The 26,329-nt window shown below is 40.1% G+C and overlaps 1 protein-coding gene across 1 annotated transcript; it reads right to left on the bottom strand.

Annotated features, from left to right (window-relative positions):
- Positions 1-3,430: 3,430 nt before the first annotated feature.
- LOC132883329 (intelectin-like) lies at positions 3,431-13,396 on the bottom strand. The gene is made up of 9 exons (XM_060916791.1): positions 13,327-13,396; positions 12,887-12,955; positions 11,973-12,035; positions 11,728-11,859; positions 8,586-8,701; positions 7,317-7,475; positions 6,795-6,915; positions 5,932-6,035; positions 3,431-3,583 (listed from the first exon to the last, which is right to left on the bottom strand). The coding sequence occupies exons 2-9, from the start codon at positions 12,951-12,953 to the stop codon at positions 3,431-3,433; spliced, it is 915 nt and encodes a 304-aa protein (XP_060772774.1). The 5' UTR covers positions 12,954-12,955; positions 13,327-13,396.
- Positions 13,397-26,329: the final 12,933 nt, after the last annotated feature.

The raw sequence follows: 26,329 nt of genomic DNA, 5'->3' as shown, positions 1-26,329 counted from the left end.
ACACCCTCATAATGCTTTGCGCGGCAATGAAAAAAACACCTGCAGGCTAATTATTACGCAGTCACGCTGACCATACGCTGACCCCGGCAGTGACGTTGTGACATGGGAAAGGGGGCCGTGAGACAAATTTTGATGATGCATGAGGCGGCAATGATCTGCATTAGTGTAACTATTGTTTTTTTGGAATTTTAATTCATTTTATTTATTTCAATGTTAGAATATATAATTTTTTGACAGCAACCCTAATGAAGCCAGATGGCACCCCAGGGTGCCGCGGCACCCTGGTTGAGAAAGGCTGGTTTAATGTATGGTTACACTTTGTTTAAGGTATAGTAACAACAACTTCAAGTTATGTTACTTTGGTTTAAGCATGTGTCTATAGTGTTCAAGCAATGGGTAAAAACTGTAATATGAACTCATTGACTAGATATAAAAGTTATTATTATGCCCTGGGACAATAGTCCCAGAGACATACTGCTTTCACTCAGTCTGTGTGTGTGTGTGTGTGTGTGTGTGTGTGTGTGTGTGTGTGTGTGTGTGTGTGTGTGTGTCCATCTGATCTTGGTTAAAATTTTTTGGTTGCACTTTTTCAGGGGTTTCCTTAAACATTTATCAACAAAAGTGATATGGATAGAATAGGTCCTTAGCTGCAATCCTATGTAAAGTTCATGCCTTTTAGTGTATTTTTTTTTTTGTAAATTATAGCTGTTTTGGACTTAGTCATATTCAGGCTATTTGCGAGTAGATGCAGTGGTTTATTTCCACCAAAATGCAGTTACTGCAGGTGGTGTGAAGTTTCAATAAGTACAAAATGTATAAATTTAATAAACAACCATAGTTTCCCAAAGAAAATAAACCTACAGCTGTAACTAATTTTTAGTTGTGTTTTTGTTATTTTGTTTATTTTGAGTTAGTATATCATTTCATGATTTGTGCATCTCTTACATGTAAGCTCTTGTTTGTTAATAAATCCATATTGTATTTAAAAATAATTCCTACTTCCTCCTCCAAATAATTCTGGTGATCATGTGAGTTAAGTTGAAAACAGTTGGCTGAGGCACTGAAATTTCATGACATGATCATGACATTTTAGCCATACTTACAACCTAAAGTTCAAAAAGAAATCATATTGCATGCCAGCAAGCTGTATATGGTCTGGGGTCCTCTGGGCTCTCTCCAGTTCCTTTAGTATGGTTTACCCAACAGTGGTGCCACCACCATCATATAAAGGAAATATTATTGAGTAGACACAAAAACACCAAGCCATAATGTTCAAATATAGATTTCCTATAGAACTTGAGTTTTAATAGACATTTTCTGTCCTAAAGAACACACTTGGCAAGTTCTATAAAATGCTGAGAAAAGCCTCCAGAAACTTCTTGTTCGACAGGACACAATTCACAGTCTCCTATAGAACCATGCTGAAATCCTATAGAACACCAGAGTTCTATAAAAAGTCCTATAGAGTTCCACTGAGTCCTATAGAACTTCTACAGGACATTTTTTGCAGGGCACAGCATATCTTTTCCGCATTTGATTTGGCGTAGGTTTTACACTGGATGTCCTTCCTGATGCAACCTTCCCCAATCTATCTGGGCTTGGGACCGGCATGAAGTATACACTGGCTTGTGCAACCCAAGTGGCTGGGTATTTTACCTAATCTGCATCTCACTGAGGGAAACCCACACAGACACAGGGAGAACATGCAAACTCCACACAGAAAGGCCCCCATCAGCCATGGGGTTCAAACCCAGAACCTTCTTGCTGTGAGGTGACAGTGATGACCACTGCACCACCGTGCCGCTCTATGTATTGTGTATGCTTTTATAGTATTACTGTTAAATATGCACTATTAATACACATTAAACATCAAACGTCTGTGTATTTTATTGTAAAATGCAGGCAGTGGTGTAACTAGCAATGCACTGTGCAAAACAGTATTTCTGTACCATGGCTCATGGATATACATAGGGAGTGAAGGCTAACCTGTCTGAGCCGATCCCACAGAAGAGCTACAAACTGCTGAAAAAGTGGATGCTGGCTCTGACAAAAAGGAGTCAGAACACCCAGAGTATCACAGCTTGCTGTATTTGGAGTTGCGTAGCTGCAGATCAGTCAGAGAGCCCATACTGACCCCTGTACACCACTGTAGCACCTACACTGGACATGTGAGCATCACAACTGGACCATAGAGCAATGGAAAAAGGAGACCTGGTTGAATTCATCTTTTTTTTTTTAAATTAAATTTATTTTTTTTGTATTTTTTTTAACATCATGTGGACAGCCATGTGTGTGTGTGAGTCACTTACCTGGAGAAGAGGTGGCACCAGGATACACTCTGGGAAGAAGGCGAGCCGGTGGAGGCAGTGTGATTCTCTGGACAATGTTCTGCTGGAAACCTTGGATCCTGGTGTTCATCTGGATGTTAGTTTGTCACGTATCACCTACCGTACCTGAACACTGTCACAGGCCAAGTAAAAGTGTTCAGGAATGGTTTGAGGAACATGACAAAGACTTCAAGGTGCTGAAGCATCTGTGGGATGTTCTGGACAAACAAGTCTGATCCATGGAGCCCCCATCCATAACTTACAGGACTTAAAGGATCTGCTGCTGACATCTTGTGGTCATGAGTTGTCTAGGTCATACATTTTTTTAATCTGTTTGGACAGTCAGTATAATGAACACACTGTAGAGGAGTTTAGGACTTCATTGGTGACTAATTTTTTTTTTTTTTTATTTCAGTCTGACCCACTTGACAATGAAGCCCATTACTAAAGCGGTGTTTGATCCCCTTTATTTAGAAGAAGGCAGTGTTTTACAGCTCCTGTATGGTTTTACGTAATGCTGTTATAAAGATATGATCATTTACAGGACCATCATGACAAGCTACAAGATCAATATTTACTCAATCTAAAATAATTACAGGTTTGTTCTTGTGCACGTGGTGAGAAACATTATTAATACAGACATCAGCAAGTTAATTACTAAAACTTTCACCAGTTAAATCATTCTGTAAATAAATCACTGACCAACACCCAAGAGCAATGCTCAAAACTTTATTATTTCATAACATCAGGATTCAGGACAGAATTGATGAGACACAGGTCTCAGTGTCAACTCCGTCAGCAGAAATGGAAAGGAGTAAATGCAGATAAATCCAAGAGAATACAAGAAACTGTAACTACTTTCATCATATAATGAGGATTGAACTTGATTCTCACCCTGTAATAGTGCATCACTTTTTAAAATCTGATCCAAATCAGAAGAGAGAGAGAAAAACATGACCTGCACCAAACATCCAGAAGTAAATTCTTAAAGATTTGGTAAATTCTATGGGAATTAACTTTATAAATATTTTGCTCATGCAGTAGCCTAATTAAGGCTATACTGATGTGTGTATTGTATGCTGTTGGTTCTGCAATGTTCTCTCTCAGCGGTAGAAGATGAGCACCGCCGCCTCGGTCACCTGCTTACTGGCGCTTGAGCCTGTGTGAGTGCCGTAACCACCCCAGTCGAAAGCCGTGAAATCTCCACACTGCCTCGGAGACTCTTCAGGAAAATGTCCACCTCCTCCGATACAGAACTACACACACACACACACACACCAGCTTTCCATTTAATACATGGACTATTGAGTGTGTGTAATCATTCTAGATCCTTTGAGTTTGTTTTTCTTCTTCTGCTTTTTTTTCATGGAAGCTAAATAATCATCATGATGTGATCTTCTGACATTAAATGAGATCATTTATCTACTTAACTAATTATGTACATTCCAGTTTTCTACCCCTTGCAACTTCATGATACATCAACTTTTTCACCAAATAATAGTAAAGTGTGTGGTTTAAAAATCATGGCGCCTCCAGGTGATCCGGATGTCTGAATTGATTCTACAGCACTTACAGCAAGAAACAGACCTGACAGACACCATACAGTGGTGCTTGAAAGTTTGTGAACCCTTTAGAATTTTCTATATTTCTGCATAAATATGACCTCAGACCATCATCAGATTTTCACACAAGTCCTAAAAGTAGATAAAGAGAACCCAGTTTAACAAATGAGACAAAAATATTATACTTGGTCATTTATTTATTGTGGAAAATGGCCCAATATTACATATTTGTGAGTGGCAAAAGTATGTGAACCTTTGCTTTCAGTATCTGGTGTGACCCCCTTGTGCAGCAATAACTGCAACTAAACGTTTCCGGTAACTGTTGATCAGTCCTGCACACCGGCTTGGAGGAATTTTAGCCCATTCCTCCATACAGAACAGCTTCAACTCTGGGATGTTGGTGGGTTTCCTCACATGAACTGCTCGCTTCAGATCCTTCCACAACATTTCGATTGGATTAAGGTCAGGACTTTGACTTGGCCATTCTAATACATTAACTTTATTCTTCTTCAACCATTCTTTGGTAGAACGACTTGTGTACTTAGGCTCATTGTCTTGCTGCATGACCCACCTTCTCTTGAGATTCAGTTCATGGACAGATGTCCTGACATTTTCCTTTAGAATTCGCTCATTTAATTCAGAATTCATTGTTCCATCAATGATGGCAAGCCGTCCTGGCCCAGATGCAGCAAAACAGGCCCAAACCATGATATTACCGCCACCATGTTTCACAGATGGGATAAGGTTCTTATGTTGAGATGCAGTGTTTTCCTTTCTCCAAACAGAATGCTTCTCATTTAAAACAAAAAGTTCTATTTTGGTCTCATCTTTCCACAAAACATTTTTCCAACAGCCTTCTGGCTTGTCCACATGATCTTTAGCAAAGTGCAGACAAGCAGCAATGTTCTTTTTGGAGAGCAGTGGCTTTCTCCTTGCAACCCTGCCATGCACACCATTGTTGTTCAGTGTTCTCCTGATGGTGGACTCATGAACATTAACATTAGCCAGTGTGAGAGAGGCCTTCAGTTGCTCAGAAGTTACCCTGGGGTCCTTTGTGACCTCGCTGACTATTACACGCCTTGCTCTTGGAGTGATCTTTGTTGGTCTGCCACTCCTGGGGAGGGTAACAATGGTCTTGAATTTCCTCCATTTGTACACAATTTGTCTGACTGTGGATTGGTGGAGTCCAAACTCTTTAATGATGGTTTTGTAACCTTTTCCAGCCTGATGAGCATCAACAAGGCTTTTTCTGAGGTCCTCAGAAATCTCCTTTGTTCATGCCATGATACACTTCCACAAACATGTGTTGTGAAGATCAGACTTTGATAGATCCCTGTTCTTTAAATAAAACAGGATGCCCACTCACACCTGATTGTCATCCCACTGACTGAAAACACCTGACTCTAATTTCACTTTCAAATTAACTGCTAATCCGAGAGGTTCACATACTTTTGCCATTCACAGATATGTAATATTGGATCATTTTCCTTGATAAATAAATGACCAAGTATGATATTTGTGTCTCATTTGTTTAACTGGGTTCTCTTTATCTACTTTTAGGACTTGTGTGAAAATCTGATGATGTTTTAGGTCATATTTATGCAGAAATATAGAAAATTCTAAAGGGTTCACAAACTTTCAAGCACCACTGTAAGCATGATTCACTTGTGTTTGTAAATTACTTCCAGGCTGATTCTTTTATTTTTACAAATTATTTCTCGGTTGATTAATTTCCGTGTGCAAATGACTCATTTGATTCAGTTGTGTGTGTAAATGATTCCAAATTGATTAATTTACATGTATAAATGACTCCTCAGGTGAAGTGGTGCTTTAGTCATGGTGTGTCTGAATGTTGCCTTTAAATGTGGGCAGAATAAGAATCTCATGGGGCAGATATCTTCCTAAAGAGACAGACTTCATCTCAGAAACACCCTGGAGCTTCAATAATATTAATAATATTAACTAGAGCCTCATAAATACCAGTCTCCTGGTTTAAAGTCTTCTTTTAATCACTGTGTGAACAGAACAGATTTAATTCTCACGTGTTCAGTATGGCAGGTTTTGGGTTTGAGTCCTGAGCAGATTGCTGTCGCTGCCCTTTCCGTGTTTATCGCTCGGAATGTGATGAATCCAGGTTCAGAAATCTCTGGAGAGACATTAAGATATTTATTTTAATTCAGTAAAATATACAGTGTAAAATAATGACCTTTAATCCCTGAGGTTTAGGAATAAATATGAATATTCCATTAAATTAAGAAGTGTCCCCATGTCCTCCATCCATTCCTAACAGCCTATTAACAAAAACATTAGCTAAATTAGCTAGTTATTTAAATAACTGCTGATAAACTAGCTAAATCTGTCAGAATACAATGTTACCATGGCAACAACCATCTAATATTTGTGATGTTAAAGCAAAAAAAATTTCAAACAGAGCCACATTGTTTTAGTGCTGTATTATTTTCACATACTTTCTAGTTTGATGGCTTGGGAGGCAGTGGTCAGGTTGTCATGGTAACCAGGCAAACTTCACTGTGAGTCTTAATGCTATGCTATCGAGCTAACAGTCTGCACGAAACAGAATGTCTCACACAATGTGTAATACTCTGATATATTTCTGTGCTTCCTGTTGAGTGCAGTATTGTGGTGGTTCGAAGCTCAGCCCAACTGGCATGTAAATCTTTCTTCCTGCTAAAGCTTTGCTAGAAAACACCACTTCCTTAATATAACATACTTCTTCATGTGTTTAGTTTGTAGCCTGCTGCTGTTTGACAATTAACTGAAAATGTGATGAAGGGCAGTAAAATGCATTTCTTGGAAAATAAATTGTGGTTCTCATCAGCAGGGGTGCAACTTGTTTCCCCATTATGGTTTTCATTTACTTTCCATTTTTATTTTCTATACCCACCTCTGATGAGGGGTCCGTACAGGTTAAGATTGGATGTGGCGTCTCCAACATCGTACACTACAGGAACAGAGGGGCCGTGGTTAGCAGGACAGCTTCCGACATTGTACTTCACTGGGAATCGCTGGAAACCGGAGAATACAGAATTCATATAAATACTGGAAATATACTGTGATATAAATTCATGGGAAATATATCTAGTTATATAACTGTTAGACGAACATTTTATAAGTGTTATATAAAAGTTATTATCTGAGTTTTAGATGAATATTATATTAGGTTTATATAAGTGTTAGATGAAGGTTATATGAGTGATAGATGAATGTTATAGAAGGTTTATATGAGTGTTAAATGAAGGTTAAATGTGTGTGGGGGGAGCCTAAGAGCCTTAGAGGAATGTTAGATGAACGTTAGACTGGTGTTGGATTAGAGTTAGATTAGCATTAGAAGACATTACATCAGCGCTAATGGCAACAGGACACAACATTTCTAAAGTGAACCTTCCAGGAGTGAAAATTCTGTTACCTTGAAGAGATTGTAGAGGTTTCGTCCGTAGCTCCTCAGGAATCTGTTCTCTGTGTGGTAGCGCAGGAATGAAGTTAGTTTCCAACGATCCACTCGCTCGTTATTTGGAACGTGCCACACTGCCACGTCCTCCGCTGCAATGTCATAATACCCAGGATTCTGTGGGATAAAGTACAAAGATGAAGAAGAAGAAGAATCTTCTCATCATGTCAGAATTTCCTCATATTGATGGAATGATGTTTGTATTTAACATTAATTAATGTATTTATGGAACTCACTGTTGTTGTTACCTCGCCTGGGATGGAGTCCACCAGGGGGTGAGGTATTGTTTTTGTTTGGGTTTTATTGTTAACGATATTAGGGGAAAACGGCTGGTCCAATCTTCATGAAACTTTCATGATAGATGGGCATTGGTCTCAAATAGAACTTCCAACATTTTGAGGGTTATCCGGTCAAGGTCAAGGCCACAGTGACCAAAAAGGTAAAAAAAAAAAAAAAAAAAGCTCTGACCTCAGACTGCAGGAGGTGCCTCAGAAGGACTCCTCCCACAAACACACTGATTGGATCCCTACCTGCCTTATTTGCATACACAGTGCTGTCATTGGATGGTTTCTTGGTTCATTTACATATGCAAAGGACGGGGTTTTGTCCACACTCACTTTTAAATCCCACTGATAAAAACTTTCTCGCTCTGTTGATTTATTGTTATAAATTAATTATAAATAAATGGACTAGACTAAAGAAATCATTTTCAGACATGTTTATGCTTATTACAGAGGGAAAATGTGTTCCACTGAGCTCTAGCGCCGGGCCATTTCCTGAAAATAAGAGTTTCGGTCATGGCGACAGCGTGTGTATGTCAGCCTCAGTTCGAAGGTTTCAGTTTGAAAACTGTAAGAGGTAAGAGTAGAATAATATAAAGTACAGAAACTTGGTATATTTTACTTTTGTGATTTTTAAATTGTTCATTTTCGGATTGTGCTTCATTTTTGTGGCTAATGCCTCAGAGAGTAAATGCATATGCTATATTTACTGTCTGGACATGGGATCAGAAAACAATTTTATTTATAAGCAGTAGCCACATGTATCCATAGGGTACCTATTTTTTTTTCGTGATATCTTCCTTCATATTCATCATAAGTGCTACCGGACGAGGTTTGCTTTGCCTGGCAACACTTGTTATTATTGTAAATTTTAACATACTTTCATGATATTTAGTCCATATTCTCATTTGTTTAGGTTTGTGTGTTTATTTCTTTTGATTTGGACCTTGAAGTCATCACTGGTTGCAGCTTCTGCAGTGCCGAATGTGACAGTGTTACTCCACGATCCGTCTCCCTCAGGTACCTGTGGACTTCCACCCTGCTGACTGGACCAGCGATCACCTTTACATTAGAGTTAGATAAACGTTACAGGAACATTAGATCAAAGTTAGATGAACATTAGATAAACGTTAAAGGAGCATTAGTTCAAGGTTAGATAAATGTTAGATGAGCGTTAGGTGAAGGTGAGAAGAACATTAGAAAAATGTTAGAGGAATTTTAAATGAAAAATAGATGAACATTAGATAAATGTTAGAGGAGCATTAGACAAAAATTAGATAAATGTCAGAGGAGCGTGACAGTGAGGGTGTGGTCAAGCATCGGCTGTGAATGCCAAGGAGTCAGGTTGAACCAGCAGGTAACATGTGACGAGTTACACCTGTGTCTAATTCCTGGCTGTCCATGAACGTGTGTCTCTGTGTGTCTTTCAGATGGCCAGTAATGAGAGAGAGAGAGAGAGAGAGAGAGAGAGAGAGAGAGATGCATCCTGCATCCTGTGTGTGTGTGTGTGTGTGTGTGTGTGTGTGTGTGTGTGTGTGTGTGTGTGTGTGTGTGTGTGTAGATATAGTAGGCACTGAAAAATGAACATTAAAATTAAAAGTGCACCTTGGATTGTAGTGCCTGTCTCCAGTTCCTCATTATCCCACCTCAGGGAAGTGTGACAGAGTGTTAGATGGAAGTTAGATGAACATGAGATAAAAGTTAGAGAAATGTTCGATGAAGGTTAGATGAACATTAGTTAATTGTTAGAGGAACATTAGACAAACATTAGATAAATGATAGAGGACAGATGAAAGTTAAATAAAAATTAGATAAATGTTAGAGGAGCATGAGATGAACATTCAATAAATGTTAGAGGAGTGTGAGATGAAGGTTCGATAAACATTAGAGGAACATTCAATCAGAGGATCCAACTTGGGAAATTGCAAAGAGGGAAATTCTCCGTCTCTGTGAGTAGCTTGGAGGGAGACAAGTTTGAGTGCCATAGGTCCGAAGGCGAATGTTTTATATATATATATATGAATGATTCACTACATTTCGTGTCAATTAAATCTTATTAATAGTAACAGATCTAGATAAATCCAGTGACTATCGACTAAACTTTAATATGCCTAAAGTCAATGTTAATGTCAATAATGACTATTATAAATTGCCAATGGTAGACCCTCTAATAATACTCTATTTCTAAGTCTAAGTTAGTAAAAGTCAGACAAAAAAAAGTCAGACTAGTTCGTTAGAATCTAACGTCTGGTCTGGTGATCTAACCCTGTCAGATATAGGGTCGTCTTGCTGCCATCCAGAATAGTCTGCCATTCGTCCCTGGCGACCACCGCGACGGGCGATCCCAACTTTATCTTGGTGATTTTCTGATATTTTTTCTTCGTAGTTTGGCTTTCGCCATTTCCACCAACGAAACTTCGTTTCATTATCTCATTCAAGAGAACATAAAGTTAAAGACAAGCAGGTGATAAATGCAGATGAAAGGCAGCATTTTAAAATCACCGTGGTCCGTGATGCGCAAAGTGCCGAAAAATGTTCAACATATTTAAATGAGAGGGGTGAATTACACGTCACACAAGAGATCTCATCTCATCTCATTATCTCTAGCCGCTGTATCCTGATCTACAGGATCGCAGGCAAGCTGGAGCCTATCCCAGCTGACTACGGGCGAAAGGCGGGGTACACCCTGGACAAGTCGCCAGGTCACAGGGCTGACACATAGACACAGACAACCATTCACACTCACATTCACACCTACGGTCAATTTAGAGTCACCTGTTAACCTAACCTGCATGTCTTTGGACTGTGGGGGAAACCGGAGCACCCGGAGGAAACCCACGCGGACACGGGGAGAACATGCAAACTCCGCACAGAAAGGCCCTCGCCGGCCACGGGGCTCGAACCCGGACCTTCTTGCTGTGAGGCGAAAGCGCTAACCACTACACCACCGTGCCGCCAGCTAGCGATTTTGCATTGAAATATGGAATTGTCAGCTTCAGCTTCTAAAACCATGGATTCATGGATCAATGCTCATCTATCTATTGTTACATAAATCATATTTTTTCTAATTACTATAATGTATTTATATATTTCTTCATTTAGAAGAGTACTGGCTACTGTAGGAGAAAGATTTCATAAGCTACACACACGGAATCGGCTAAGCAGGGTTGTATATACATTTAATGTGTTTGACAAGTTCCAAGATCTCAAGCCCTGACATAATAAAGGTTTTGCGTATCTCCTTTAAGATTATGCCAGCCGCCACTACCATTGCTTACCTTTCAGATCTCATCTCATCTCATTATCTCTAGCCGCTTTATCCTTCTACAGGGTCGCAGGCAAGCTGGAGCCTATCCCAGCTGACTACGGGCGAAAGGCGGGGTACACCCTGGACAAGTCGCCAGGTCATCACAGGGCTGACACATAGACACAGACAACCATTCACACTCACATTCACACCTACAGTCAATTTAGAGTCACCAGTTAACCTAACCTGCATGTCTTTGGACTGTGGGGGAAACCGGAGCACCCGGAGGAAACCCACACGGACACGGGGAGAACATGCAAACTCCACACAGAAAGGCCCTCGCCGGCCCCGGGGCTCGAACCCGGACCTTCTTGCTGTGAGGCGACAGCGCTAACCACTACACCACCGTGCCGCCACCCTTTCAGATCAATATACAAAAACATTTAACCAAGATGGCGTCCCGCACAACAGGAATCGCCGAACTACAGTCTCCCGTAATGGACAAACATCAGGTTTACCAAAGGAATAGACGGTGCAACAGTGCCGCCATGCAGGGTAATTAGGCTACTGCCTTATATAAACATTAGAGGAGCATTAGATCAAGGTGAGATGGACATTTGATAAATGTTAGAGGAACAGTAGATCAAGGTTAGGTGAATATTAGTTAAACGTTATAGATGAAAGTCAGATCACCATGAGAGGAGTGTTAGAGGAAGGTGAGATAAATGTTAGAGGTGTGTTAGATGAAGGTTAGAAAAATGTTAGAGGGGTGTTAGATGAAGGTTAGATGAACATTAGATGCATTTTATTAAAAATAATGACATAAAGCTACAGCACTGACCAGTGGTGCATTTCCCGTACATGTTGTTCTCGTGAACACTGGCCACCAGAGTCCATCCTCCTCCTGCAGTCGTCATGTCACAGTACGTCTGATACACAACACCGTTAGGCGTGCTCAGGTAATAAAGACCATCTACAGTCACATGGATCAAAAAATTACAGAATATTCCACACGGCAGTGCAGAGTGAGGCTCTGACACTGTTCGTAATTTTCTTTAATGAAATATCGGCTTGTTTAGCACATACCTTTATTGACTTTATATCTTTCCTTGAGCTCTTTGCAGCTTTGGGGAGTGGAATATTCCATTTCTGCAGAAATAAATGTGGGTTTATGCCATTGTGTTTTATTCTACATGAATTAAACTCTGAATTAATCGGGACACATACGGTACCTACTGCAACACAGAACATGTTTTTGCAGCCCAGTGGTTTCTTATCTTTTATTACAGTTTAAACAACATAATGATCCCAAATGGAAGTAAATAAGGAGCTGAATGTATGGGGAAATGATTGACAGCTCACTCTGTGCATTTTGAGGGATAAGTTTTGAAACCTGACAGTGCTGTAAATCATTAACACATGGTGTGTATAGAGTGTGTAATTAGAGCAATAAGGATTTGGGGCTTTTATACATCACTAAACTTTTAATAATACTAGTGTTTTGGTGTTTATCCATTATTTTTAACAAAACCCTTCAGCTCTGCCCTTTACTGACTCGGTTAGTTTACATTTTAGGGATGTTTCATTCCACACTCACACTGCAGGGTCACAGCATTCTGTAGGACAGGTGAAGATACTCCTCCATCTCACCGTTACTGGCTAGAGACTTTAGAGAGAATTTGGTACTCGCTCAGGTCTGGCTTACTTTTCTTCTTCGATCACTGACAATTACATTATATTTAATCAAAAATTTATTGATTTATTTATTTAATCCTCCCTTCACCTTTGGGTGAGCTTTATGGGTATTTGTACAGTATACAGTCTGTATTCAATTGAAGAACTATTCTGCAATTTCTCTTTTTGCTTAAAATGTATGTGTTTATTAATTAATTAAACACATATACATTTCCAAATCTGTGTGGCTCAAAACTGTTTCTGCTGGTTTTGATCTTATCATTATGATCAGAATATACAATAAAACAGCATCAGTGAAATCATACCTCGAACAGATAGAGAGACATTTATCGATGCAAACACCACAAACGCAACGATCCAGCAGTTCGCCATCACTGTGGGGAAAATAAAATCACATGCAGAACTCTCAATAAGAAATGGCTGTAAATAACAAGCGACTGTTTGCTTCATGCATCTACACACAGATATAATTCAGATATATGCTCTCTTATTGATCAGACAACATAAGTTCAGCAATATTTTATGTAAAGTTCTTGATAGACTATCAGTTCTTATAAAGTGCAATATTTCTGTGGAATAATTCCATCAGAAACTGTAATAATGCCTTTTAAACACACGCTAAGTGTCTATCAGGCCAAAAGAATTAAACAGGTTATTTTATTTTATTTCTTTTTTTCCATGAATAAATAAAAAAAATTAAATTTGCTGAAACCAAACCAGTCCCAGGGAGATTGGTGTCACTCACCAGAAGGTGTTGCTTTGGTCCTGAAGTTTTCAGATCTTCAGTTATTTTACACACAGAAGGTTGAACAGCAGCGTCGGGCACTGAGGTGGATTTCAGCAAGGTTTTTATAGTGTGTGTGTGAGAGAGAGAGAAAGAGAGAGAGAGAGAGAGAATAAGGATGCTCTTGTTGTAGACAAATATTAGTTTTATCTTTGATCATTTTTTTTATTTAATCAAAACTTTGGTATCTTGTGACAACAATGTCATGAGGTACCAAACTCATGGCTACAAACTGAGTGTGTTTTAGGAGCAGAATGTTTACTCCAAGCCTTCAGCTCATAATTCATCAGGAAATGGATCATTTCTGTTGCACTATCTGTTACAATATCTGCACTAGAGTTTGGATATTGCAGAGGTGATGGATGTCAGTCTGTACTGTCAGTCTGTAACTTATATAATGTCCTTCAGAGCGGTGAATCAACAGTCTGTCATCTTTGAGAATTTGCTTATAGTGAAATTGACTGGTGCTAAATCCATAAATACAGTGTAATGTGCAGTGAGACCAGGAGACACCAGAACACAGAGCTATCACACTTAGAAATGCACAAATGCAATGGGCAAGACTTCACAATGACCCAAGGCACAGTAAAGAGGGTATAATGAGACCATCTAATCAAGGATCTAATGCCCAAGAACCAAGCTTGAAATTAATTGAAATGTTATCACACATCTCCATGCTTAGGTTCCCTGTAAAAAATGAATCTTGGCCCTAGTATAGTTACTGAGGGAAGTCAAGACCACATGCTCCCAGTACTTCTTGTGTTCGCTTCAAAAATTAAGCTTTGCAAATGTAAAACTAAGAATTAAAATATCTGCAACCTGTTTGTCTTTCAGATTTATCACTTGCGAATATTACATTGTTAGTTTAATTGGCTGACTAACGTTAGCTAGCTATATACTAGATGGTGAACGATGCTGACTTATTCAAGCTCATCATCGGTTGGTTTTGATTCAGTTTGATTGTTTTATTGTTTGAAAGCTGATGCCAGCCTAACTGTGTCATTCAGGGCTAGTTGTGATCATGACAATATAGGACACCTATACTTGGGTGGAAAGCATAGCCAGCTCAGACTAGCAACAAAAACATTGCTAACAATAGCTAAAATGAATATTTTTACGCCCTGGTTAAAGCACTTTTGTTCTCTTTTAAAGTCAGGCACATGGGCTCGCAATGTTCATCAGTATCAGTATTCTTTCAAATTTTGATGGTTTGCAGCTACATTAAGCGCATGTTCTTGGCTTTTAAAAATACTGAATTTACGTCGTCTGTATAACAGTGTCATGTTGATGTAACATGTCTAATATGGCCTGTATCTTTGTACAGATGTGCATTGTCAGTTGGACACAGCCTGAACAATTCTGCAGCTAATCCTGAGGTACCCTATTTTGCGCATTTCTCACACATCCGATGAACACTGACATGGGTTAGATATATATTTGTCAGTATAGGTTAATATGCAAGCATTTGTGATCTTTCTTTTATCAAATGTAATAGCCGTTACGAGATACAACAGTGTAGCACCCCTTTTTCAAGTGAGAAAGATTTTTTTCATCATGTTGGATATCTTCTGAAGAATCATGAAACAATTGAATGCCCATTGGAAGGATGCACCTTTAAAGCAAAAATTTATGGCACTTTTCAAACATATAGGAGCAGGAAGTAGAACCACAATCCTCATTCTTTCAGTGATTTCAAGGCTGATATTACTGTAAAACAAATGTAGTTGTACAAATGTTGTTGTTACGCAAGCACAGGAATACTGTTCTGTGTGCTTTTGGAGCAGAAACACTCCCTTGCAAGAATGTTTTTCTGCTTACGGATGCTGTTCTGTGCACTCATATCACATGTGAGCTCATAGTTTTTACCTGTGCGAGTCCTGAGACTAATTAAATGCCATATTCAGGGTGTTTGTGATTTCCAGTGTGGGTTTGGTATCTTCCACCTCATGCATTCAGATTTATCAGGTTATTTTGTGTATTTGGCATCCAACCTGTTTATTCACTTTTTTTTGTTATGATTGAACTGATCCATTTGGTTTTACCTTACATTCAGTTTGACTGGGAACGCTGAAGCTTACTGTTTATTGCATTAATGAACTGGTAATTTATTTAAACATTCCTACAACTCCCCATGGGCCATTCTATTACACATAATGAGCTTATATACTGCCTGGTTATATTGTGGGTCATTTGGTAAGTTAATGGAGTCAGATTAATTGTATCATTCTGCAGTATTTACCCCTCAAATGCATTCTGTGGTCCCATAAAATTCCTGATGTGTGAAAACCTTCTGGTCAAGTGCTTTCCATCATTGGGAACATTTTGGCTGCCCTTACAACACTAAATGGCGTTGTCGTGAAAACAGCAATTTCTAATTTTTACAGGATGCAGGAGATGACGGAGACCAGCAGAATGTCGTACAGCATCTGATGAAAATCTGTCATCAAGAAGACTGATGCCTCAGCAGTTGAGAGTCCAGAAGATGTTGGAATCGTCCTGGAGGGTGTCAGGGTGATCAGCAGTGTGCGAAATGTAGCCCGGGCATGTACCACTCTGCTTGGCCTGACCTACACACTGAACCTCAGCTACCCCAAAGAGCTAAAGTGCACATTTGAGGCATTTCAGAATATTCTAGTGGAGACTGAAGGCTTAAAGCTTTCAGCCAAACTGCACACCCTACAGAACAAGCTACTGGCCTAAGAGACACTGGCCTTGGTTGGATTTTAGTGTTATAAAAGTCTGCTAGGTTTAGTAGTCTATTTAGTTGTTTTTTTAAAGTTGTGTTTAATTTTTGTGTTTTTGGATAAGTGTAGGAATATGTAGCTCGAGACTATGCATGTGGTGTTTGTGAAGTAATGCTGTCTTTTAATTTAATGCACAATTCTGAATTGGTTGTAAGCTTGTTTAGCTAACAGATGCTGTTTTAGCGAAGGTGTTAGATGTTGTGAAAAAGCACATTAGCGACCTGTTCCATGATGTTTCAGCCTTCAGCTTCATGAGTGATATTTGGACTTGCAGTGTATCCCCAAATTCTCTCCTCAGTTTAACCGTACAGTGGATTGATGTGAATTTTACTCTTCACCAAGTCACACTGCAAGCAAAGCAGTTCCAGTGCTCGCACACCAGCTGAGCCATTGCAGTTGCATTTGATGATATGCTTAAGACCTGGGGCAGGCCGAAAACTTCTGTCCACGCTGTGCTCTACGTTGTGCTTGTTTAGTGTTGACCACGAAAGGCTGTTCAGTTCAATGTTACATATTGTGAATGAAACAGAAACAGGCTCACAGCTGATCATGCAGAGAGGATTCTGTTCATCAAAACGAATCTGCCTCTCACTTTTCAAAAAATGTTTAGTTCTTAGCGACAACACCACTGTATGCTGACTGAAATAGTTTAATTCTGTTTAATTGAATGGTGGAGACACTGGCAGTGTGGAGGCTTTTGGTTTACACAGGAAGTTTTGATTATTTTTGGTTGAAAATTGTCTCCTGTTGTGCGGGTTTTTTTTATGCTCATGATTGTTTATATTTTATTATAACAACCAGAGCACATATGAAGAAAATAAAACCTGTCTTCCAGTTCATTGCACATTGATTGATTCATTGCACGTTTCCCAGGCCCAGTAATTATCCAATATAGGGTGGCCTTTTTGAGGACGATGGATAGAAAAGCACCATGAAGGCACTTTTGTACACAACCAATGGCTACAGCTGATCATATCAGTCTTAAATTTCCTGGGCAGTGTATCTCCTCAGAAGAACAAACAACTGCACTTGAGGCCTTTGTCAACATTAAATATGTTTGCTCCACACCTGACAGGATTCAGTAAATGTTTAATCACCAGTTTAAGGTTGTAAAGTAGAAATACTGATTTAACCCTTTGATGCAAAACATGGGTCAAAAGTGACCTGGCTGCATTTTTATCTTCTATATCTTTGCAATAAATTAATTCCATCATTCAGTATTCAAGGTATTCCTCAATTAACTTGTTTTTGATCATCATACATCCTTATTTTATTTTTCCTTTCTTACTTTTTGAATTAAACCCCTTTTTGTATCACTACCCTTCTAATGCACAACATGGGTCAAAAACGACCTGCATTCATTTTCCAGGTTGTATTTCATGTATGGCTGAGTGTTTCTATGATATACTTTTGAAATAAATTAATTTTGTCATTTACTTTTCCAAATATGCAGTAAATATCTTGTTTTTGTTTAGCACAAATCATCATTTTTATTTTTCCTTTCTTAAGTTATGAACAAGCACAGCTTTTGTAATTCTACATCAAGTTTACACACATGGGTCAGAAACGACCCGCATGCGTTTACTCCAGCGTTTGGTGGGAACTGTGAATTGTGCTTGTGTCAGACATTTCACAGCTCAGCACAGCGCCCTTTGCCCATCTAATACATGTAAGTAATGTTTTTCAATTGTTCTAACATTACCTTAAGGCCCGGTCCCACTGCACTTACGGATGCAAAGAGGATGTAAAACGTAAAAAAATCTTTGCCATCCGTTGGAAAACGCTATGCATCCGTTGTGTACTCATTGCATACGTGCTTCATACGCTCTATCCATCGAGCATCCGTCCACTGTGATTTCATCCGCGCAAAAAGTTTTGAGCTGCACAAAACTTTTAGAACGGATGAACTTTCCGCCGTGTACGATGTAAATCCGCGACATATACGAGCAACAAACGTTCTATGTCCGTTATCATCCGTTAAACGTCTTCTGTATCCTCTCTGCATCCTCTGGGCATCCTCGCAACTCACATCTGCTGCAGCTGAAAACGGAAAGAGGGAGGAAAGATAAGGTACATGAAACGTCTATTCATCGTTAGTAGCACGGAAATAGAAAGGATGTAAGCGTATGCATCTCGTATATAAAGTATTCAAAACGGACAAAGCGTTTATATCTGGGATGTATCTCGTATATTTAGGATGTCTGGAGTATGTCTAGAGTATGTAGAAGGACACCTAGCGGACAATCGATATTTTGTATAAAAAGGGGGAGAAAATCATCTAGTAGTAGAGATGTATCGATGTAGCCGCCAGCACGTCTTTCCACTTTATGCTGACGGCGTGCGTGCTGCATCCCTTCATTTCCGCGGAGCAGACGCAATTCATACCCCCCGCATGCGCAGTGAACGGTCTGCATCCGATATACATCCACGCAACATCCCCTTTGTTTCCGTTAGGCGTACGTGATGCATCCCCTTCATCCGCTATGCATCCGCTCTTTCTGCTATGCGTCCGCTTCTCAGTTATCACCGGTAACCCCTTCGGAGCTGTCATCCACTTCCATCCGCTTTCATCCGCTAGGCTTCCTATGAACATGCGTTTAACATCCCCGCTATATACTACCCACGTCCATTCTTTTCCGTTCTGTTTTCGCAAATTTTCGCCAATTTTGTCCATTTCTGGAGCAGATGAAAACGGATAGAGCCACCCCCGAAATTTTGCTCGTCCGCTGTGTCCTTTTTGCATACGTTTCGTGTCCATCGGCCAGTGGAACCGGGCCTTTAGAAAAAAATTGATTATGTTTAGGTTACCTTGAGAGTGAGTAGATTACTTGTCAGAAAGTTACAAATAATTACTATTAGCTACCTAGCTGTTGACATATTCTATTTTAGTTAGCTAATTTTATTGTAGTTGGCTTAGCTAACTACATAGTTAATAAATAAATAACTGGCCTCATTCACTGCTAAAGTAATTAATTGAAACAAATTATTATTATTATAGTATTAAGACATTTAATTTTAAATCACACTTGGATGACCCATGTGTAGTAATATAAAAAGTATTTTTGTTCATAAAGTAGGAAAGAAAAAAAATTAAATTAATGATTTTTGGTAATTAAAAACAAGATATTTAAAGAATACTTGGAATATTCAATCATAAAATAAATTGATTTCAAAAGATAGAGCAAAGAAAAACTCAGTCAGCATGAAATAACCTGGAAAATGAATGCGGGTCATTTTTGACCCATGTTGTGCATTAGAAGGGGTGTGCATATGTTTTGCATCAAAGAGTTAAATACTCATGTCGGTACTTGTTATCAGCAAGTACACACATAAATACTTGAACTCATTCTTTGTGTGAAAAAGTGGTTTCAGTGCATCCCGAACTGCATGCTTTCAAATCACTTTCCTATCACCTACACTGAAATATATTCCATGACAGCGGTGCAAAGGACACCAATGATGAAGAACACCATCACAGGTTTCCTGAATATAACTGGGGTAATAGATCGCACATATGTAACTATAATATCCCTCATAAAGAAAGGATTTTACTATAAATGGCAATTTGGGGGTATGTGACTTTACATAAGTGAGTGTAACCATGCTCAAACAGAGCAGTTTAGAATGTGTAGGATTTATCAACATACACTCTATAGCTACACACATGATAAGTAAGAACTAGCACATGAAAGACCATGCTGCGAGAGTCATATATAGGTATATAGTGAGGGATCCCTCATGACAGTGGCAGACACATGACAACAGGTGTGAGGTGCAAAACGGGTGGGAGTTTTATTCTTTCCTTCACTGAGTGAGGTTGTGCAGTGAGCATGGCAGGGGAGCTGTAGTGGATCCAGAGGTGTGAAGCAGGGGGACATGTCCTACAGTGAGGGATGCAGGGCTGGAGTCCTGTCCAGCTTGCTGGCAGCTTTTCCTCCTTCCCAGTGAGAGAGTCCATCATCAGAGCACGTATCTGGAGTGGGGAAAACACACAGATCATTACTTGAGCATTAGAAGGATGTACTTCCCCACTGGGTCATGTACAGTCCTGATAACTGAGGTGAATGAGGATGAATGCATGCGCTGTAATGAGGGTCTGACTCTCACACTGTATTAAATTGCTCCTCCTCTCGTGTGTGTGTGTGTGTGTGTGTGTGTGTGTGTGTGTGTGTGGCAGCAAGGGTGTGGTTAAGTGTTGCCTGTGAAGAGTGAGGCGTCAGGTTGAACAGGCAGGTAATGTGTGATGAGTTACACTTGTGTCTAATTTCCAATGTCCATATTGCCCAAAATACGCTGGCAATGTTAAACAATGAAACTGTGAGGCTGGTAAGAAAATGGATTGGACTAAATAGTCACACAACACGGGACATTATTTTCCAATCACGCAGAGACGGGGGCCTAGGTGTCCTGATCGTGGAATGGGTGTACACTTCTACGAGAATAGGTCATCTTATCAACATGCTAAACAATGATGACACAGCTGTCAGAGAACTGGCACGCGAATCGCTGTTGTTACATTTGCAGCGACGTAAAATACCGTTCGCTTCCTCAAATGAGCCCCAGTTTCTTGGTTTCAAATTGAAACATAATGGTAAGCTTGACATCAAGGCAGCTGGATTTGGGGTGCGCTCCAATTGGATAGATCTCAACGACCTTTGCCAAGATGTAGGACTCGAACTTTCCTGGCTGGGAATTGATGGAGCACCAGCAGCGTTTGAGGATATTATAACAAATCCCCATATTTTGCCTTTAGTGGTTCTGAAAGAAAACAACACATCACGTCAGTTGCAAATAAAGGATATCAGAGTATCACTTCTACATCATAAAAAAAACACAGGGTGCACAGCCCTGGAAAAGCCTAAAATTACAAGGGAAACTAGCGCTCCTACAGTCTGCTGACAAATTGGTGTCCCATTCAATTTTCAAAAATCACTCCATTTCAGAAGAAACCATTGTCTTTGGCATTAAAACACAATTGCAATGCCTTCCAACGAGATACAACCTGGCAATTTGGTATCCATCAAGGCATGACCCCTTTTGTATATTGCACACAAACCATCAAGAAAACGAAACAGTGTCCCATATACTGAATGGATGCAGTTACTATAAAGGACAGTATGTGGCCAGGCACGACCGTTTGGTCGATCTGGTTGCAAAGGACTTACAAAAAATAAACCAAGGACATGATTGCGAGTTTTTTCTACATAGTACTGTGAAAACGAACTGGTTTCAACATACGGTAACATATCTGATTTTGACTATTTTAAAGATATTCCAAATACACCGGATATTGTAATTGTAAATTCATCTACGAATTCTGTATGCATTATTGAGGTTGGGTGCTGTTTCGATTTGTATATAGTCACTTGCTATTATTCCAAATTACTGAAATATCAGCCCTTATTAGAGCGTATTCTGCAATTGGGATATGAATGCAGGCTTGTAGTACTGGTTTTTGGAAGTTTAGGCCATGTACATAAGAATGTAGTCAGAGGGCTGCAGTTGGGGGGAATGCAAAAAAGAGGAGCAAAAAACTTGGCAAAGTTCTGCTCTGTCTCAGCTATTATTGGTAGTATGCACATATGGAGGCGGAGATGTTTTATTTATCCTTGAATGTTGAGTATTACATTAATGAGAGTACTGGTATAGGTGTGTAGCCTTTAAGATCTGTCATCTTATCAAAGACCTTTTCCAGAATATTTGGATCTTGTATTCCTTGCTTGTTTCTTGGATCCAAATAAAAGCAATAAAATGTGGCAGCGAGGGTGTGGTTAAGTGTTGGCTGTGAAGAGTGAGGCGTCAGGTTGAACAGGCAGGTAATGTGTGATGAGTTACACTTGTGTCTAATTTCTGGCTGTCTATTAACATGTGTCTCGGTGTGCCTTTCAGACAGCCAGGAAAGAGTGAGAGAGCTGTGTCACCACATTGCATGTGTGTGTTTCTACTGTACCATAATTGTAAAAGTCACTGAAAAATGACAATAAAAGTTAAAACGTACCTCGAATTGCAGCGCCTGTCTCAAGTTCCTCATTGCCCATTCCCACAAAGTTGTTACATTGGTACCAAAACATGGGACTAAGGAATGAATGCCACCACGGAGTCCACACCAGCTCCTCCAGACCCTCACAGTTCATCTCCAAGGCAAGCACCAAGAGCTACTCAGCTTGTCCAACGAACAGGTGCAGTGCATCCAGGCCATGCTCGAGATCCAGGTGAAGGACCGGCAGGTGATGCGGAGCTGGGTCCAGTCTGCGGGTATTCCACTGGTCACTCCTGAAGCCAGCGTTGCTCTGCAGCTGGTTAAGATGGGGCTGCAGGATGACACGGAAGCCTGCCTTGAGCTGTTTGAGTGTATCATGGAGGCAAGCTTGTGGCCGGACCCTAAGTGGGCTATACTGCAACGAGCCAGCTGCAGCCTAGGAGAGCATCACCTAGTATGGGTGAGGTATGGTGTAGTTTATTAATTTACAAAAATTTATTTTTATGTATGTATGAATTGTGTTTTGTGTAATTTTATCTCATAATTTAATGTGGTTCTTTGTAGTTTTTAATATAATGAAGCTTGTATCCGTGAAATCAGATTGTAAAATGTTTGTTTGTATGTCCTGGTGCAGTTCTCATGGTGCTGTTAGGTGAATGGACTAATGTTGTTGCATCCTATCTTTGTACATCCCGGCTTCAGTGCTGAAGAAAAGAAAAGAAACGATAAGAAAAGAAATCTAATGCATCAGTCAAGACTCTCATTTGGATCCAAGGGGTGTTACAAATGGAGAGCTGTCTTCATCAGCACCACAACACAGTGAGGAGTGCCTGCAGAGGAGGAGATGGCTCTTAGTCCACCATAGTTCATGCATAATTATTGGCACCCCTTGTGAAGATCAGTTAAAAGGGTTAAAAAAAATCACTGAAAAAATGAGAAAAATCCAACCTTTAATTGAAATACATTTATTCAGAGAAAAACAAATCCCTCATTAAGAAATAATTATTTTCACCAAAAACACGTGCCACTATTATTGGCACCACGGAAATGATGGTGAATGCAATGTAACTGAAGCAGGATTCCCAAATAAATTGGACATGTTTGAGTTGATTGGAATGTGGAGGAATTTTCAAGCTGTGAGCATGACTTTCTGATTAGCGGCAGAACAAGTATGAGGTGACACAGAGGACAAGTTCCCTTAGTCATCCATCAACATGGGAAAGATAAGAGAAAACATAAACCAAATGAGGGAGAAGTGTGTTGACCTTCATCAGTCAGGGAATGGTTATAAAAAAATAGCTACTCACCTGAAAATGTCCATTTCTACTGTTAGGACAATAATAAAAAAGTGGACACCAACTGGAACTGTGCCAAACTTGCCTGGAAGAGGACCCAAGTTTATTTTGCCCCCACATACATACACATACACACATACAGTGAGGAGAGGCAAAAAATCCCCAACAATCACTGTTGGTGAATTACAAGAAAAAGTAAAATCCGGGGGCTTCCAAATCTCCAAAACCACTGTCAGACTCCATCTCCATACCAACAGATTATTTGAAAGCTGCCAGAAAAAAAGCCTTTTCTGTCAGTTAACCACAAATGTAAGGACCTGAAGATTGCGAAATGCTACTATAACTTTGACTGGAACCATGTGCTATGGTCTGATGGAACAAAATTTGAGCTTTTTGGCAACAAACACTCAGAGTGGGTTTGGGGTAAAACAAAGGATGGCTATAGATGAAAAGTACCTGCTCCCAACTGTATCCGAAGCATATGATCCGAAGCACATGTCCCAATCAACAAAAAAAGTTGTTCACTGAGCACAGCATCAAGTTCTGCCATGGCTGTCTCAACCTCCTGAGCTGAACCCCAGTGAAAATTTGTGGGGTGAGCTGAAGAGGAGAGAGCACAAGAGAGGGCTGAGGACCCTGGATGACCTGGAGAGATTGTGTAAAGAGGAATGGTCTCAGATGCCCTACTCTGTATCTCCAACCTTATAAAATGTTATAGGAAAGACTCAGTACTGGCAGCACGGTGGTGTAGTGGTTAGCGCTGTCGCCTCACAGCAAGAAGATCCGGGTTCGAGCCCCGTGGCCGACGAGGGCCTTTCTGTGTGGAGTTTGCATGTTCTCCCTGTGTCCGTGTGGGTTTCCTCCGGGTGCTCCGGTTTCCCCCACAGTCCAAAGACATGCAGGTTAGGTTAACTGGTGACTCTAAATTGAGCGTAGGTGTGAATGTGAGTGTGAATGGTTGTCTGTGTCTATGTGTCAGCCCTGTGATGACCTGGTGACTTGTCCAGGGTGTACCCCGCCTTTCGCCTGTAGTCAGTTGGGATAGGCTCCAGCTTGCCTGTGACCCTGTAGAACAGGATAAAGCGGCTAGAGATAATGAGATGAGATGAGATGAGATTTTTTTTCAGTGTGAAATGAAGTGACTTCACCAAAACGTGGATTTTTTAAAAACCTTTACACTGATCTTCCTTAAGTTCTTTGTCAGAAAGCACTTTCAGTAGTTTTGAATGGTCTTTGAAGAACGTTTCTCTCCATATTGCCCTTTCATAAACCCAAATATTAACATATGCCATTGTTCATATTAGATTAGTGAACAACAATCTAAGCCACTTTGATGAAACTAGCTCAACTTAGTTGTTTCCATGGCAACCTTTAATAGCATGTAGATAAAAGTTAGCCTGGGGGTGGGACATCTTACTTTTTGGTCTTAAATGAGACCAGTCTAAGTTTTTATACAAATGACTGAAAAAAGTGAAGACCAGTCTAAAAGTAAAATTTTAGATGATGAGCTTCTAAGACGGCGGCACAGTGGTGTAGTGGTTAGCGTTGTCGCCTCACAGCAAGAAGGTCCTGGGTTCGAGCCCCGGGGCCGGCGAGGGCCTTTCTGTGTGGAGTTTGCATGTTCTCCCCGTGTCCGCGTGGGTCCCCTCCGGGTGCTCCGGTTTCCCCCACAGTCCAAAGACATGCAGGTTAGGTTAACTGGTGACTCTAAATTGACCATAGGTGTGAATGTGAGTGTGAATGGTTGTCTGTGTCTATGTGTCAGCCCTGTGATGACCTGGCGACTTGTCCAGGGTGTACCCCGCCTTTCGCCCATAGTCAGCTGGGATAGGCTCCAGCTTGCCTGCGACCCTGTAGAAGGATAAAGCGGCTAGAGATAATGAGATGAGATGAGATGAGCTTCTAAGACTAGTCTCAAACAGTTTTATGCAACCGGCTCCAGGTTACCAGTTAATAAACCAGATAAAACTATAAATATTTAAAATGTACCTCATACCTTCTATCATGATCTCAGCAGCAATTAATTTACTTTAACTGTTACAAAGGACACAGGAACAGGACATCCTCATTTTCTTATGTCACACACACACACACACACACACACACACACACACACAGAGTATAAAAACTCTGTTCATATACACATTAGTGTTTGATGTAATGTAGTAGGTTCTGTAAACATGCTTTAATTGGTTTTAAACTATCACTCTGCAAGTTAAATATTTAGAGTTGACATTATCGCATTAAGCAAGAAGATATGGAGGACAGGAGGAGATGGAGGGATATTATTCGCTGTGGCGTCCCCTAACAGGAACAGCTGAAAGAAGAAGGTCATCACACTAACCTAATATTAAAGGAGCCATGTGTGAGCTTTTGACCCATCTGCTGTCCATCTGTTAAAAATAAAATACTGACACATCATCTCCCCGTGTCCGCGTGGGTTTCCTCCAGGTGCTCCGGTTTCTCCCACAGTCCAAAGACATGCAGGTTAGGTTAACTGGTGACTCTAAATTGACCGTAGGTGTGAATGTGAGTGTGAATGGTTGTCTGGGTCTATGTGTCAGCCCTGTGATGACCTGGCGACTTGTCCAGGGTGTACCCCGCCTTTCGCCCGTAGTCAGCTGGGATAGGCTCCAGCTTGCCCGCAACCCTGTAGAACAGGATAAAGCGGCTAGAGATAATGAGATGAGATGAGACATCGTTCTCATCATTTCTCTTTTGTGAAAGTGTATTGCTGCCACATCAGAAAAAGAAAAATGGATCAGTATCACATTACAAGGTGAAAAGTTTATTGTGATGATCAGATGTTTTTCATGTTTCAAACAGATATTTTCAAGTTATTGTGACATAGAAACTTATTATAACAAGAAAAGTTTCTTGTCATAATAATGTGAAAATATCACAATAAACCTTTCAACTTATAACATGATACTCATCTGTTTTGG

The sequence above is a fragment of the Neoarius graeffei genome, chromosome 3, assembly GCF_027579695.1.
Source record: "Neoarius graeffei isolate fNeoGra1 chromosome 3, fNeoGra1.pri, whole genome shotgun sequence".
In the NCBI taxonomy this organism is placed as follows: Eukaryota; Metazoa; Chordata; class Actinopteri; order Siluriformes; family Ariidae; genus Neoarius; species Neoarius graeffei.
Note: the sequence above shows the minus strand (reverse complement) of the source record. Positions and strands in the feature narration are given on the sequence as shown.

Excerpts from the sequence above, each read along its gene's own strand:
- LOC132883329 (XM_060916791.1), bottom strand. The coding sequence starts at position 12,953 with ATGGCGAACTGCTGGATCGTTGCGTTTGTGGTGTTTGCATCGATAAAT. Across the intron at positions 8,702-11,727 it reads GTACGGGAAATGCACCACTG|GTGATCGCTGGTCCAGTCAG; the intron begins GTCAGTGCTGTA and ends TCTAATGTAAAG. Across the intron at positions 6,036-6,794 it reads GTACGGACCCCTCATCAGAG|AGATTTCTGAACCTGGATTC; the intron begins GTGGGTATAGAA and ends ATGTCTCTCCAG.